This window comes from Merops nubicus, unplaced genomic scaffold (assembly GCF_000691845.1).
Source record: "Merops nubicus isolate BGI_N331 unplaced genomic scaffold, ASM69184v1 scaffold11451, whole genome shotgun sequence".
NCBI lineage: Eukaryota > Metazoa > Chordata > Aves > Coraciiformes > Meropidae > Merops > Merops nubicus.
The window spans coordinates 4,771-21,936 of NW_008587621.1; the positions used below are offsets into that span (position 1 = coordinate 4,771).

The 17,166-nt window shown below is 36.9% G+C and overlaps 1 protein-coding gene across 1 annotated transcript in view; it reads left to right on the forward strand.

The window, feature by feature from the left end:
- Positions 1 to 3,324: 3,324 nt before the first annotated feature.
- ZCCHC11 (zinc finger, CCHC domain containing 11) overlaps positions 3,325 to 17,166 on the forward strand; it is a 42,862-nt gene continuing 29,020 nt past the window's right edge. The window contains 7 exon segments of the mRNA XM_008948987.1: positions 3,325 to 3,993; positions 5,711 to 5,830; positions 5,833 to 5,867; positions 9,291 to 9,407; positions 12,188 to 12,365; positions 15,484 to 15,572; positions 16,622 to 16,673. Coding sequence (XP_008947235.1) covers positions 3,432 to 3,993; positions 5,711 to 5,830; positions 5,833 to 5,867; positions 9,291 to 9,407; positions 12,188 to 12,365; positions 15,484 to 15,572; positions 16,622 to 16,673 — 1,153 coding nt within the window. The 5' untranslated portion in view covers positions 3,325 to 3,431.

Sequence of the window (17,166 nt, forward strand, 5' to 3'; positions counted from 1 at the left end):
TCATACCCCACTTTGCAGACGCAGGTGAAAAACTCTGGTTTTGTTGCCAGGCTGCCTGGGAGAAAATTCTTTGATTCTAGGTCTGGCAATTTGGTATGAGCCTGAGCTTGTGAATAAGATGTGCCATCCCATCCAGGTTTCAGGATGCCACCTCAGCCCTGATTCACTCCACTGTAGTGTTTTGTTTCCAACCCTGTTATTGTTTTTGGAGGCACTCCTTTCTTCTGGAGGCACTCCTTTCCCTCCTCCCATTTCCCTCTCTTGTATGTAGATGGCTGGTATCTGGTAGAGGATGAAGGATCTTTTTGAGACTCTTGGATTCAGAAGTGGTCTTTTTTTTTTTTTTTTTTGCTTGATTTTCACATTAAGTTTCATTAGTTGGTTTACTTAGCAATTTTTTGTGAGATCGTGGTGTGGTTACTGTTGAGTATGTTATGGCAGTTTAGATTATTTTTTACCTGCTACATTGTTTCAGTCTTAAAGAGCAAAAGAAAAAAGAAAGAAAAGGCAAAACCCCCACTTCCTAGGTACAGCAGCGTTGTTACTGCACTTGCATTTCAGATGCTGAATTTCATTGTGGGACTCTTAAATTTTTTTTTTTTTTTTTTACAAAATACTCTTTTCTTATGAATTTTCATGACCTATCTGTATTCATATTTCTCAGGAATACGTCTGTGCTTTTTAGCCTTCACTGCTTGCATGTGATTACACTCTCTTAATATGCAGTGCTACCACAGTATTCAGTTTATTAGCAGGGTTATAATTTTTATGAGCAGTTTCGTTAGTTTTTTTTTGCTGTCCCACTTGTATATTTGATTCAAGCTACATTTTATCTTTGAATATGTAACCCTATGTCTTATTGAATGGACAAGATCAAATCATTTGAGCCTACAGCAGAATTTTGTGTGGATTTCTTTTAAACCTTCTTGCACAACATGAACCTAGCAGTTTAACACTTACAAAGAGCAGAGCAAAACAAAGCCCCACTTCTCCAATGCCGGAGTTTCATGGTAGCTTTAAGCTGGAAGTGGTGCCAAGAGAAGTTGTCCCCACCCTGCTAGTTGTTTGTTACTACCAGCACCACCTCCTCCTCCTCCCGTGTGCCAGCTTTATGTTAAGCTGGATTGGTTCGCTGGGTTTGTTCACTGCACAAGAGGAGGAGCAGCCAAAGGAGTGGGAGTAAGTAGCTGGGGTTGGAGAAAGGTGTTAACTGCTCCTGCCAGAACTGGTGCTGACCCGGGCTGCTTTCCAGTGAGTGTGAACTATGGCCTCAGTATGCTCCAGTCCAGAGTTGAAGGTTGATGTGGATGTCAGAAATGAACCAGAACTGAAACTGAACTTGATGGGGGGGGAGGGGTGTGTGCATTTTGGGGTTGAGCAACTGAAATGTAAGGAATTGATCAGAATTTGAGGAAAAAAACTACTCTATCTTTTGGTTGGGTAAAAAAAAAAAAATGAAAAAAAATTAAAAAAAAAATTAAAAAAAAATGAAGCAAGCACAGTAGAGTCCAGGTTAGAAATAGTGACATCCTGTGTGTAGCTGTGACATCTCAGCAGTCTGCAGAGCAGTGCTTTATACTGCTAGTCAGAGACTAGAATACTTTAGCCAATCTGTGGGCACCCTGAACCCTTCTTACCACACTGGGGCTCAAGCAGGACTGGTCCAAGTGGGCAGGAGTTCCTGCTGCTGAGCTGATAAGAATTGCTAAAAGCCAAAGGCAAATACTATTCAATCTTTTTGATTGTTGGTCTAGGAGTAAGAGCGAGGTGTAATTGGTGTTTAATAGAAGAAAGTTATAATATTAACTAAATGTATTTGTGAGATAAAATACTTAACCATTGGAACGAATTTAGAACTACAGATTTTTTTTTTTCCCCCCAAGTTTTATATTTTACTAAAGAATGTGATACTAACATTAAATTAATGAAAATTCTTGTGGGGTTTATTTGTTTGAATTTAATTTTGAAAAGACAATATATTTTTTCAGTTATGTCAGTGGGAGCTTATGATAACCACTTTTAGTATGTTCTTTGTGTGCTGAAGTATTTTCTGATTTGCATCTCTTTAAAGTGAGAGATAGTAACTACATTATATAGTCTGAAAAAAATAGACCTTCATACTGACAATATTCAGAAAGTTGTTTCTTTTAACAGACATTTTAATCTGCTCCTTCCTTCTGGTTCTTATTATTTAAGTACAAAAGTACATTGTAATACTTGTAATAGTTGTAATTAATGGACTCTTCTATTATTCCTTTTTTTCACTAAATGATAGGCTACTTATTTTGATGGATTCTCTGAAAACCCAGAACTTTCTATGTCTTTTAGGTAGACTTTTACCTAGCAAATGTGTAGCTGGACAGGAAAGAGTGAAACTCTAAACTCTGTGTTGCTATAGTTTAACAAAATTTATTTTCTTACATTGCTAATACTTCATTCTCAGATTTTTTTTTTTTTTATTGTTACCTCAAAGTTATATAGAAAAAAAAAAATCCAAGTTCCTGTTACAGATTTCCTCTTTGTTGTCTATATTGGTGAGAATAATTCCTCACAAACAGATCCATTTGTTCATTCTTAGGTTTCCACTGGAAAAACAGTCTTTGAGTTGACTCCACCATAACGCTCATATGATATACCACCTAAAGGATTGAGTTTTAGATAAGTAAGGTTTATGTACAGCTAAATAAAATATTTACTATGTGTGGGTTTTTTTGGCTAAGCAAAATCTTATTTAGGTGGTGGCAGTTAACTTAAGGGTATTTCAGACCCATACAATTCTCCTATCTGTGGATACAGGTGATAGGTTGAGTTTATTATGAATACTGGAAGCTATATGTCTAAATGTCTTTTTTTCAAATCCATTAAGAAAATGGAGCTTGCTTGCTAGAAACTGAATTAGTTTTCTCTAGTGACTAGTTTGAGCTGTATTTTTATTGAGTGCTATTTTTCAGATGTGTTAATTTTTTCTTCTTACTATTTTTTTTCCCAGTGTAGTTGCAGACATCTTGGTTCTTGTTTTTTCATAAAGCCAAAAATAGGAAGGAAAGAAAAAAGCAAGCTGTTGGCAGGTTTATCACTCAGTGGTTTTTACCATGTTCTGCAATTTATCTCTTCATATCCCCATCTCTTTTAAATAGAAGTCAAGATTATCTATATTTTCTTGACTATTGTGAAAATTCACTTATGCCTGGGGGGAGGAACATGCTTCCTATAATAATTTATAGTTACCCTTTAGAGAGATTTATTTTAATGTGTTATCTACATAAAGGTTTGATATTTTTCCTTCATCTTACAAGTGTTTATCATTGTTTCTGCAGTAGACAATCAGCTACGATCCTCGCCTGCACAGTGGATTTAAAATCAACTGCAGATTGCTGAAGAATTGCACTTCAGGTGGTCTCAAGAGACAGGAGAAGCAGGTCTTCACTATAATGGAAGAGGCCAGGAGCTCAAAGAATGGAAATCATGACCCAAGGAAGTCTGTCCGTCTCGTCTGTGAGGAGGGCAAAGCAGTCAGAGTTACAAATAATCAAAATTTTAAGCATAATAGAAATGACAAATCCGTGAAGGATGTCGGGAGAAGTTCTCCAAGTGGGAATAGCAGCAGAAAAAGTAAACAAAATGATGTTTGTTCTGAAAAACAAGGAGAAAATAAATCATGCAAAGTTAATAGTTGTATTCCTGGAAGTAAAGATACGGGGTCAAACGTTCAGGATCGAAGTCATGGAAAAGCAAAAAAATTTTCTAATTTATCAGCAGCTGCAGAGAACCTGAAACAGACAAAAGCTCAACCATTGGGAGAAAACTTTCCAGGCTCCCATGTTTCAGGGAACGGGGTCAGTACAGAAAGCTTAGCAGCTGCACAGAAAGGGAAACTGCTGTTGGAAAATCCAGTGGGAACTCATACTTTGAAGGCTGGTGTTGATCAGACTGGTGAACCTGGTAAGACTGCTTCAGATCAAAGAAAAATGGAACATAAGCTCGATGACTTCAGTGAGTATTATTCAATGCTGCTTTCTTCAGTTTCCTTCTGGTAAAATCTGAAATGGGCTTTGGAGTCTTCTATTTGTGTACTTTTTTTCACATATCGTAAGTTGCTGATTGCACCTAGGGAGAACATACTATAATTAATACAAGCATATTACTTGGAGAATAAGAGATGATGATAATAGATGTCTTTTTTTCTCATGCCTGAGACCTAAACATCCTTACAAGATGCTCAGTGTGCGTGGGTTTCAGAGAATTTTGTAAATATAGTGTCTTGGGAGAGGGGAGCTCTTGAGAATATCTGTGCTACTGGAAGTTCCAGCTATTACTGCTTTTCAGAAAAATCTGCAAGAAAAAGTGGTGGTGTTTTTTTTTAATAGATAGGGGGAAAATATTTACCTTTTTTTGCTCTGATTGTTGTGCACTTTGTTACCAAAACCATTTAAATTATGTTTTGGCAGATGGCTTTTTGATTTAGGGAGCTCTGGAATTTGTACCATCCATCAGTGGTGTTACCCTTTTGAATGTTCAATACACATGCTTTTCAATTTCAGAATTAAATAAATGGGTCAGGCTTTGTCTCACTTCATGTTAACTTCTTAGTGGAGGATTTATCACTCCTTTTCAGAATGCATTTTTTTTCCAGTAAAGTGTTGCTTTAAGACTATGTACCAGTGCAGACCTCCTTACTTGAAATATTTCCCACTATTGCAACATACAGCGGTTACTTTTGTAGAAATACTAGGAAAATATTAAACTTTATTAAGATATCTAAAAAAAAATATGTAATAGGAAAGTGAAGTTGAAATGGCAGCATCCTGTGAGCAGTCACCTCTTGTAGATCACCGTCATACTGTAGTGACCATCAGTCACTGAGAAACCAGGACTTGGAAAATTTGTTCAGTTTTGCTTCCTGGCTGGTTTGGGGGCACAGATCTCATTTGAAAGGAAAGAAGAAAAGAAAAAACCCAAAACAACACAACCAGCAAAAATCCCCAAAACACAAATAATCTTTACTTTTGCTGATGTGTAAACTGCAGGAACAATTTCAGATGCGGATGTTTGTTGGGATTAGTGGGCTGGGAGCAGTTCCCAGGCACGTGGAGGAACAGGCCCTTGGGAGCTGACCCGTGTGCTGGTGAGCAGCAGCGTTCCAGAGCTTGGTGGTTGCTCCCTGTGGGCACCAGGGTGTTGCCACACGTTCACATGTCACTCCAGCTGCCTCCTGAATCAAGGGCTTGAAATGCCCAATGACTGACTCTGTAGGATCATTTGGGTGAATGTCTTCAAGGCCGATCTATGACTGTTCTTTAAGAAGCTGTGTTGGTAAAAAGTTTGAAGCCTAATATTTCTTATTTGTTATAGTAGAGCATCAGGATCTTGTGTGCTCTGCATAACAAAAAAAACCCTTTTCCTTGTCTTGAAGAACTTACAGAGACTGTGAGGTTATGACTGAAACACAAAATTAGTTTACCAGGTTTATTTTTTCTTTCTGATAGCACTCTTAGGAGTAGACTAGTCTCTGAAGTTTCTCCAAAATGTTAACATACCGGAAAGATTCTAATGTCTAAGGTGATTTTGACCAGCCTTTCGACAAAAAAAAAATGGAATATAGCTCTAATTTGTGTTCAGCTCCTTGGTGAGATGCTCTTAACTGCTGTGCACTCTAACTTTCACTTTTCCTCTCCTTGAGTTACTCAGAAGAAAATATTTCTTTCTCTAGGTAAAATGAAGAATTCTGAATCAACTAAAGAACATCCTTTGGAAGCTGATTACTTAGAAACCACCACTGTTATTGATGAATCTAATCTGACAGCTGAACAGCAACTAGGATTGAAACAAGCAGTCTGGAAAGAGATTATATCTCCCGACTTGAAAAAGTAGGTTGAGTTATTTATTAGAGATAAAAGAAAATGGGTGTCTTCTTTCATTATCATCACCATACTTTCTGGTTGGGTGATATTTCTACTGCAGCCTGTTGCCTCTCTTCTTTATAATGAATCACTTTTGTGATCTGAGGTATTATCCCTAGTAGCTGACGAGTCATTCATCGTGGCAGATGATATGGATTGGAAATTTAACACTTGTTTTGTGGCAGATGTAGCCTTTCTAGAAAAGTACTTTTTAATTCTGCAGACCTAAAGGTTTACAATTCGTTCCATTTACTCAAGATTTTTGAGAAAGTCTGGTTACCTGGGAACTTGGAATAGAGGGTTGAAAGGAACCTTGTGGTATCTTCAGTGTATTAGCCTAGCCCTGACTCCTTAAAAGCATTCATCTAAACTCTTCTTCGTATTATCTCCAGTGAAGCAGATTTCAAAGTCAGGATAGGTAACCCAAAAGTTTTCCTTATTGTCTGTAGTGTCTCTTGCAGCAGTTTAGTCCCTTATATATTGTCCTAGGAAAATAAACTTTTTTTTTTTTTCTGCAAATTCCTGCACATTTGAAGATCATTACCATTCCTGAAGTCTTACCTTTTTAGACTCACTCTTTGTTCTTCAGTCTCAGGGGTTCATTCTTGCTGCCTTTCTGCAGGCATCTGCCATGTAACGGGTACCCAAAATTGGACATGCAATCTCAGCTGAGGTCTCAAGTATAAAAAGGAGAGCTGACTTCATCTGTCTGAAATACAGCATTTGTGCTTAAGAACTCTGCTTTTTCAGCAGCAGTAATTTGGCTTGTAGTCTGACCAGCAATGTTCCCCATGTCCTTTTCTTAAGAAAGGCCCCATCAGGTGTTTCCAGCCCTATATTGTTTGTGGCTCATAATAACTAAGAAGGCATGATTCTTTGTTTTGGTATTATTTAGTTGCAGCTGATTTATTCAGTTTAATTTGTTGTAATCACTGGATTTTTGTCATTTTGTATCTTCAGTCACTTCTCCCAGCTTGGCACTTTTTGCATTTGTAGTGAGAACACTCTCTATTGCATTTCCTAAGTCTTAAAAAAAAAAAAAAAAAAAAATTTCTGACCCTAGAAGGACCCTCACTGAAAAATACTTGACACATGCTTTTAGACTGGTGCAGAATGAGTCTGGGCATGTATGCTCTGAGGACAGTTTTCTGAGCAGTTTTGTTCCTACATTACTGTTGTTTATTCAGGTAGCATTTATGGTCTCCTTTTGAGATTGATACTATCACAAGTGACAAAAGCTTTGTAAAATTCAACAGACAGCTTCTGCTGCTGTTTCCTCAAGTCTTACGTTTTTATCTTCAAAAAAGCAACCCTAAAAATTTTAGTGGAATTTGTTTATAGCAGATCAGTTTCTCACCTATGACTTGTTTTATGTGCATATTAATAACTTATTTTATTACAGTATATTTGAGTGCTAATTCTGGCCACTCTCTTAATTCCTTGGCTCATCTTCTTTTGCCTTTTAAAGCTATGCTTAAGTTTGTTTCTTAGTGATCTGGAAGCTTTCCATGCTCTGTGAGTTCTTCAAAATACAACTGACTGAAGCAAGCTGGTTCTTTGAATATCCATGTACAAAATTCATGAGGCCTGGCTTGTTTGGATCCATCTATCTTACTCAAGTAGTAGTCTGGAGCTTTGTTTTATCTTGCTATTCTGAGTTCTTGTCCTTTTCATCAGTGTTAAGCATAATTAGATGATTGGAAAAGGCTTTACAATAAAGTAGAATAAAAGGCAACATATGATTCAACCTTTCTGGCTGCATCTGTTGACATAATATTGCAGATCGGTATTGTAAAGAAATAGCAATAATAAAATTTTTAAAAATTGGGTAATATTCATTCTGTTTTAGAAGAGTGGTAAAATTTTTTTCATTCTTCTTCAGTCATCAGGTATTGAATACATGAATCTTCCAAGCTAGCCAAGTGTAACTGTCTGTATCTTGTTTTCCAAATTAATGTTTAATTTCATCTTAATAGGTATCTGTCTCATAGAAAATAAGGATGAAGACAATTAGTAATAAAAACTTGATGACCATGTTACTTTAAATTTATATTTACTGTGCAGTTGGAGAGTATCAGGCTCTTCTTTGTTTTTCAAAACCAAAAGATCAAACTCAGTAAGTGGAAAAAACTTGCCCAAAATTAGCAGTGGTTTAAGTTTCCATATAGTAAGTCAAATTTTTTTAACTGATTTGTAGTCCGCTTTGTCTTAAAAGGGTGTTCTCTGTTCATTCCTTGTTATGTCATTGTTCAAACATCTGGTGTTATCAGTATACTTTTCAGTTTTAGTAAATACTGATGTATTAGAATGAAAATATTAAGTAGGTTTTTTTTTTCCTTCTGTCCCAGTTATAACTGATAGCAGTTACTGGAAAAATGCTAACAAGTTTGGAGGAAATCTAAGGCTTTTTGTTGAGGCCCTTTTGTCTTTGCAGTGGGCATATCAAAAGGTTTATAATCTCTGTAGCTGTGTTTTATTAGAGCAAGAAAACACAACTGCAGGACGAGACAGAATAAAGTGGGAGTCCCCTCTTCTTTGGAGAGCTGCTCCTTTCTGCCTTTTAGTCTAGTAATTTGCAGAGGTTTCCTGCTTGAATAAACTCCACAGTGTCCTCTCTTGGACCCTAGGAAAAGTGATTTCTGCCCACCCCCACCCTCTCCAAGGTCTTGACTGCTTCTTGCAGGGGTCTCCCAGGTGTCAGCTCTCCATTTGCACACTCCATCTCTCCCAGCCTGTCTGTACAAAAAGATGCTTGTTCTGCATGTTTCTTCAGTTCTGAGCATCCCAAATTATTCATCAAAATGGAATAATCTTACCCTTTGTCAGAGGATCCCACCTTATCCAGACTATAGTCATTAGGAAGTCAGACACTGCCTCTCCTCCTCGTTGGCCAGCCGCACCCTTTTTAATAGAACAAAAATGCAGTACTTGCACAGTAGGCTGTGAACATGCTAGCCAAACAACAACACCATCTGTCATGACACGTATAGTAGATAATATGATGAATACTTCCCATTTTCTCATCAGAGAAAGGAGGATAGATGCTGAGATTTAATAAATCCATAGTTATTAAAAGCTTCAGCTGACAAGGGAATGGCTTACTGGCCTGCAGGTCAGCCTAAAGAGGCATAAACTCTTAAGCCTTAATCTTACCTCACAAAAATTTACAGAGGAGTGTAATATTCAAGTCATTCCTTGCTTGCTTTCCCCACTTGTCATATGGGTAAAAGTCCATGTCTGATGTGTGTTTTGGAAGATTACTTCATGTTTGCAAAGCACCTTGACAAGTGTTACGTAATTGTTAAATACAACTTATTATTCAAAGAGTTGAGCTTTTCAGACACTATTGGCAGAAACATTTTCTTTTAATCTATGGCCCTTTTTCCTCAGCGCTCCCCAGAATACACCAACTGTCAGTATCTATGCAAGCTCTGCTTAGTTCACATTGAAAACATCCAGGGAGCTCACAAGCATATTAAAGAAAAACGCCACAAGAAAAATATAATGGTAAGTTAAAACTTTGATGTTTTCTGTTTTCTTTTTAAAAAAAGATTACTTATTATGTAGTATATTTTCTTTGGTCATCCTCATTTAGGTGAAAGCTTCTGTGCTGAGCAGAGATCCACAGAATTCTGTCGCTTGTGTTTTTGTTTGAGAGTAAGGGCTTGATGATCTGTCTAGGCAGAGAGGAAAGAATTTTTTTAGTTATTGCTTCTGAATTAGTGTCTGAGTAGTGAGCAGTTCATCATAGTTTTAGTAGCAGAATGCAAGGTAACTGCTGTGAGAAAGTTTTTCTCTTTCTTCCAAAAATAATAATGTTGGTAGCAGCACCCTTTTCTACTGACAGCTTGCCCAGCTAGGAAGGATATTGTCATTAATGGGCAAACCAGCAACCAAAGCCCTCCCTCTGCTCTCAAATCATACACCAATGACCCACCATGGCAGAGCACTGGAGGGAGGAGCAAGTCAATACACTCACTTACAGGCTGTGCAGCAGGGAGTGAGCTGGCTCCAGAACCATGCCGTGGGAGATGGAACCAGCCAGACAAGAAATCCAATTATGTAGAAGTTTCCCAAAGAGAGACTCATCATCTTGTCCCACAAACCTGGGAGCTCCACTTGCTATGAGGAGTTGGGGAGCCCTTTTGTTAACTAGAACTCCCACACAGCACATCCACTGTCAGCTCTTATAGAGGTGGATTCTTGCCCCACCTCCAAGTTAATGCTGAAGGTGGGGGCACCTGGTGGTGATCTCATGGTCAGTTCCCACCCAAGGCTGGTCAGACCCTGGGTGAAAACCAATCAGGAGGGTCTTTCTTGCCTGGTTGTGGACATCATCCACATGCCAATCCTCATGTGGGGCTGGGGTTTTAACCCCAGCACTTCAGACCCTCAAGGACTGGAGATGTAGTTGAGGATGTTGTTTATTTCTGTTTTTTCTCTTTTGTCTGACTTGTGAAGTTTTAATCTACATCCTTTCTGTGATGGGTGAGCAGCGTGGATAGCATGTTGAGACTGAAACAGGAGAATTTAAATAGGGAGGGATTCAGTTCCTGAGTCACTCATCATCTCCCTGGGTTTATGAATGTGTTTACTATCATAGAATCATAAAATGGTTTGGGTTGGAAAGGACCTTAAAGATCATCTAATTCCAAATGCCCTGCTGTGGGCAGGAACACCTTCCAGTAGATCAGGTTGCTCAAAGGCCCATCCAAGCTCAATATGAAAAACATTTCTAAGGCTTTCAAAGAGAAAAACAAATTTCCTTATCAGATAACATGGTGTTACTGTTTGCTTTCCTTTGAAGACCTTCTTTCTGCATGAAACCAAATAAAAGGTGCATGGATTTTATTTTAACCCATTTTTGTAAATGCTGATGAAGAGCTACAAATTCCTCCCTAAGTCAGGTTTTGTGATTCATATGGCTAAAATTACTCTTCCGAGAACCATTCCTCAAAATTCAGTCAATTACTCCAATTTCCATGTATTACTTACCATACATCTGTTAGTAATTAATGCTCTAATTCTATCATACATGTAAGCCATCCCCTGGAAAACTGAGTGCTTTAAATTCATTATGTCTCAGAAAGAAGCTTTTTTGTTTTATGTTCAGCTGTTATTTGTAAAGGATTCTAGTTCTCTTACTGTCTGCTAAATTGCATCATGGGGGGGTTGTGTCTGGAAAAGAGAGTGAAAAAAAAAAAAAAGGCATGAAACCAGCCCCATGTTTGATATGGAAACACTTTTGTACCATGCTTTTCATCTGGGCGTGGAGATAAGAACTGAGACATGAGGTTTCTTTAAATACTAGAGGACAGGGAGTGGTTTCAGTTTTTAACACTTGTCTTCAAATAGTTTTGTGTTGTGTGCCACACTCCATAATGAGGGGTATGTAACTCTCTCAGTGTTACTTCATAAAAGACACCTATTTACAGCTTCAGCTATGAGAAACACGACCATCAAATAAGGTTAGCAGCAGCTGTGGCTTCTCTGCTCAAGCAAAACCCCAAACTGGTGTTTTTTCCTTATGATAAATCTACTCAAATAAGAATAGAGGAGTTGAGAGTTGTAGCCTAGAACTAACCAAAGATTTTCATACTGGACTGTATTTTCTTAGTGCATGATTTCTGGTTATTATTTGTTTCTGTTGTCAGTCACATACTTAATTTGGTTGATGAATCTGTGAAAAAAATGATTGTTGTACTGACTCCCAAATAACCTGATATATCTGACGTGTTCCTTGCCATTGGATTAAATTGATTATAATTTGCACTAAACTCAACACTTTCTGGCACCAGCTGTTTAGGCAACATCTTACTAAAATTTCTTAAAGCTAGGGGTACTTTTCTGCCTCTGACTTCTTTCCTTCAAATACAATCCACTCTGAAAAAATCTGTGTGACTCTAGAGAACTTTCTCAGCTTAGTTACTTCTATTATGTAGGAACAATTACAGCTTTTCATTTCATTGGATGAATTCTGTTTCAGAACTGACAGAAAATGTGATTCAGGAATGTAATGCAGCAGATTTCCTCCCCAGTTGCCAGCTGTGAAACAACATGTTCTCTTTTAAACACTGAGCATCCACTGTCATTTCTGTGAGCCACACTATTACATTTGCCAGTGAGGCTGGGCAGAGTTCCTACATTTGAAAGTGTTTGGTCAGGGTACCATGTAAATAGAAGAACACACAGAGCAAACAGCACGTTTTAATATCGTGCAATAGTGTGAGATAACCTTTTTCTCTTAAAATAGCTGTTTTTGCTTTTATCATCCAACAATTATTCAGGAAAAACAAGAAGAAAATGAGCTGCGTGCCCTCCCACCTCCCTCTCCTGCACAGTTGGCTGCCCTGAGTTTTACACTCATTGAGGCAGCAAATGAACAAGGCATATCAGATGATGACTTCAGAATTCGTCAAGAAATTGTAAACGAGATGGAGAAAATTATCCAACAGCCTTTACCAGGTATTCATAGTATTTTCCATTTTCTGAATGCTGAAACTTTGTCTTTTTCTGTATTTTTACACAGATGTTGATACCTTCATTAATGGTGAATTAATGCGTCTGGGGTTAAGTTATCTTTATATTACACAATGTTGTTATATACAGGCATTTTAATACAGATTGGCAGTTGATTTAAAAGGAACTAACAAACCTACATAAAGAGAAGAGTATGATTGTGGTTTGTGTTTTTTTTTCCTTCTTTCTGGTATGTAGTTATTGAAGCTATTGGTCCCCGTTAAAGTGATGATTTCCAATGAAGATTAGAAATTTCCTCGTGGTGTTTAAAGCCTCCATCCCTGAGGATCTCTGTCAAGCTCCAGTCTGACGAGCCTTTCCACCAATACCTTGCCTAGCATTACTGGATATCTGTGGCTGTTACAATAGAGATTTTTTTTTTTTTCAGGTGCACTTTGAATTAGACTAATATAAATTGAGCAGGGAGGGAAATGAGGAGTTTGAAATGTGATGTGTGGGTGTGTTGTGGTGTTTTTTTTTTTTTTTTTGGTCCTTCAGTGTTTTCTATCATCTTTCAGGGCAGATAAAAGTTGCTTGGTTCTGTTTTTTATAGAGTACAGTTTTATGGAAAAAAAAAAAAAAAAAAGTCCTCAACTATGAGTGATTTTTGGTAAGCCTGTGAGACACTTTCAGTACTTAGTTGTGATTTAAAATATCTGCAGGTACTAATTGGTAGCTGTTTGTTAAAACAAGCCATTAAAATCAACATGGGTTATTGCTTAACATGTGTTTATTCCCCTGTATATTTATGGGTCCTAAAATGAGGAGGGGTGTACTTTGGGATCAGCTATAGCTTCCCAAAGTCTCTTGAGTTGTCTTAAATAGGTGAAAATATTATATTTACTTAATCATTCTATCATACCTCATCTGCCTTTTTTAAAATTGAAGTTTATATTAATTAAAAACAAAGTACTCACTTTTAAAAATTATTCTTAAGTGCTTAGTCCCATTTTTGTGCTTCAGTTGGTCAGTAAAGTTCAGTGCATTAATAGAGTTCTTAAAAATTGAATAAGTTGAATAGTAGTCTTCTCCTTCAGAAATAGAGTATGTTACTTTAGTAGGACATTCAAATCCAATTTATACTACTGTTAGAAAATAAAATAGTACAAATAATATAACAGTTAGTCTTTGACATTTGCTTTTTTGCATTGATTTTCCTTCATGACCTATGGTTAAATACACGCTGTGTTTGAGAGCTGATTTTTGGAGCTAATGCTGCCATTATGTTAATAGTGTTTTGTTTTCCAGTGAATCTGAACAGAAGAAAGTATTACTCTCATTGACAAAACCCAAGTTTTCAAAGTTTTTATTTAATCTATATTGAAACAGGTTGATATTCTATACTTTCGTTCTATTTTAGAAGTACTTTCTTTTTTCCCTTTGCTCTATAAAAAATACACTAATAAGAAAGATGTTGGTTATTTTCTGCAGGATGATGAGTTTTAGTTTTAGGAGCAACATTAAATATATGCTTAAACATAAGGTGCTGTACAAAACAGGAGCTAGCAGAGTGGAGGTTTGCTAATCTGTTTGCTTTATACTACTGCCATTTATGGCCCCTGCTGCAAACTTCTGACACACTATTGTGTCTTTCCCTGATAGTGGATTAGCATAAGACAGAGCAAAGGAAATTATTCCTTTTGCATAAAGACTCATGAAAATTACAGTGTAGGTGTTGCTCAGCTGGCTGACTTGTTAGGACTGGTGAGCTGACCTGGAGGTATAGTAGTAGTGGAGGGGGAGGCTGTCCTAGTAATTGACAATTTGTTCTAGTGAATGTGTTTTCCTGAGTTGTAAATTGGGAGAAAATTAATTTATGCACAGCGTAGCAAACCGTGGATGTTCTGGCATGGTTTTCTCTTGAGCGCATGTTAGAACTGTGCAAAAATTCCCACTATTATGAAGAGCCATTGGAAGTAATTACAGTTATAAATTATAATTATTTTGTTTATGATACAAAAATTCTTTTTGAGAGGGCTAGTTTATAAGAATTGGAAAATAGAGAAAAGGTTGTTTGAAGCTGCATATGCATAGGATTTATTTTCTCTTTTACGAATTACTTTGTTCTGGTTCTATTTGAGAGAATTGGTCAAGACACAAAGATACTAAGAAAAAAATTCAAGAAAACCTTCTTCACTTGGAGGCCAGTTGAACACTGGCAGAGATTGCCTAGAGTTGTCGTGGACTCTCCATCCTTGGAGATGTTCAAAACTCAACTGGATGCAGTTTGGAGCAACCTGCTCTAGGTGACCCTGCTTGAGCAATGTGTTGGATTTGGAAGGGATTGAGAATAGTCTCAATTTTCAGCTGACATGAACATTTTGGAGCTCTAATACATATTACAGGAAAGTTTTAATCTACAAAAATTATATCATAAAGTGGGATAAATTGTTTATGGGATAAATAGTTGTTAATGGAGTGCAAAGACATTTCTAGTTATTTTATTACTGAATAGTTATTTCTGGTTAGTTTAGATCTGTTGTCCATCTTGGCAGGTAAGGAACTGTGTTAACTACAGGAACACTAAGTGGATACTTTTTATCTTGGCTTACATTGAAGTTACATTCTCTATGGGTGTTTCATAATCAACTGTGCATAGGACTTGCTAATGAAAATAAACAGATTGTAGCACTTAAAAAGAAATTTTTGACAGAAGTGTATGAGGCAGTGAAGAATTTTATAATTGGCTAACTGCTGCAGTGAGATCAAGCTGTAGATAACCAAAGCTATTAAATAAAATCCTGCACTGAGATGGTGACAGTTTTTACTATTTCATAGTTGATTTTGTGTTAAAATAGTATAAAATAGTAAAACCAGAACTAAAGCTGCATTGCAAAAATAATTTAAAGCAGCTTGGAAAGTTGTGGACATTTGATAATTAAGCTATTTGAATTATCCACTTTCCTGTGATGTATGTTGCCCTCAGGAGTGAGAAAGTGGTTCAATATTCATTAACCTGGGAGTACTACTGGGGAGTTACAGTATCTAAAGCAAGGTATGCATTACACATTAAAGAATAATTTCTTTACTACCTGTTAAATAATTCTGTTTCTCTCTGTTCCAGACTGTTCACTGAGGATGTATGGCTCCTGTTTAACTAGGTTTGCTTTTAAGACCAGCGATGTTAACATTGACATCAAATTCCCCCCTAAGGTGTGTAGATATTATCTTGTATTAACTTCAGACTGTTTATTTAAATCAAGGACATCGACATGTATTTCTAGCCCATGGCCTTTATCTTCTTGGGGGGCATGCAGTATTAGAATAGCACTGGAATTAGAATAGTCAGAATTGATAACTTGAATTCTGTTGAGTTTTGCCAGTCTTATGCTAGCCTTTTTCTTTCTTTCTTTCCAAGTTTTTTTGAGTAAGCCTCAACTCCCTCCTTTGAAAGGTGGTGCCAAAAGTGACAATTTACTATTTTGTTTTATTCACTTGCAAGAAGATGTCACATCCCAGTTCACAGATTACTGTAGAACAAAATCCCTGCAGAGCACTATCACTTACCTTTAAATGCTGAAATTGTTGTTTCATGTTCAGCACATAGTTGTTAGAGACACAACTGCTAAAGTTGCTCTTTTTTTTTTTTTTTAACTATATGTGTTACTGTTTAATTCAAGATATGTCTTTGGAGTACATAATTACACATAGCATTTTGAAATGATACTGCAGTTAGGAAGTAAAACTGAGCCATTTTTCAAACAGTCCATGTGGAGTGCACCATGCACTTTTTCACAAAGGTTCAAAGGTGATGCTAATCTTCAGTTTTTCTCTGAACTACTTACACCTTTTCTTAAACACACTTAAGTTGACTACTAGGGAGAAAACACATTTAAAAATTATAACCCTCAAAAACCCTTGGGAAAGTACTGACACTAAATTCTTTACTGTTGTGAGTTTCTAGTGGCATATATTGACATTGAAGTAGAGTATGTTGCAAGTATTTTGTTTTAACCTTATGGATTCTGTTAATATGGAACTAGAGCAAAAGTATTAACTAAGAAAGCTGTAGACTAAAAGAAAGCTGGCTACTAGGTTTACTAGTCCCTATCTTCATGGTGCAGATAGGTGACTTCATATATACTGACACGTGACTTCACTTCTGTGAGAGAATGTAGTGTTGCTACTAAGTAGTTTTAAACAGTGTAAAATATAGTAGGTTAGTCTGAATAATGTAATCTGCTCTGATTTTTTCAATTTAGATGAGTCAGCCAGATGTTCTGATACAGGTGCTTGAAATCTTGAAGAACAGTGGTGAGTTTTAGTTGCATCTCATTTCTGTTTAATTAACATTCCAACTGCTGTTCTGTTGTTTTTATGCTTAATTTTTCTGTAAATTTACAAAATAAATTAGTTTTCAACTGGAGTATCTGAGCTGTATTTATGCATGTGGTTTTTATGAATACCAGTGCTTGTGTGAGTGAGAGATGAGAACCTGCAGTGGGAGAATGGCAGCCCATGTAGTCCAGTTCAGATTGCCAGAATTTAAGGTTAGTAGTGGTAGATGCCACGTCAAAAAATATTTGTTTGAGAAATTCTAAGCAGTAAACCCAAAAGCCCCTTCCCACTTGCTTATAAAGATCAGTGAGAACTATTACAAGACTTTTGAAGCTTTTAAGTTCCTGACAGAACAAGGAGGATATCTAACCCAGTAATCTGCCCATCTTGAATCAAGTAACACTAGTAGCATTGCAGTTTTGATCCTTCAGGAACTTTTGAGAAGTCAGCTCCATAAGAGCTTCTCAGG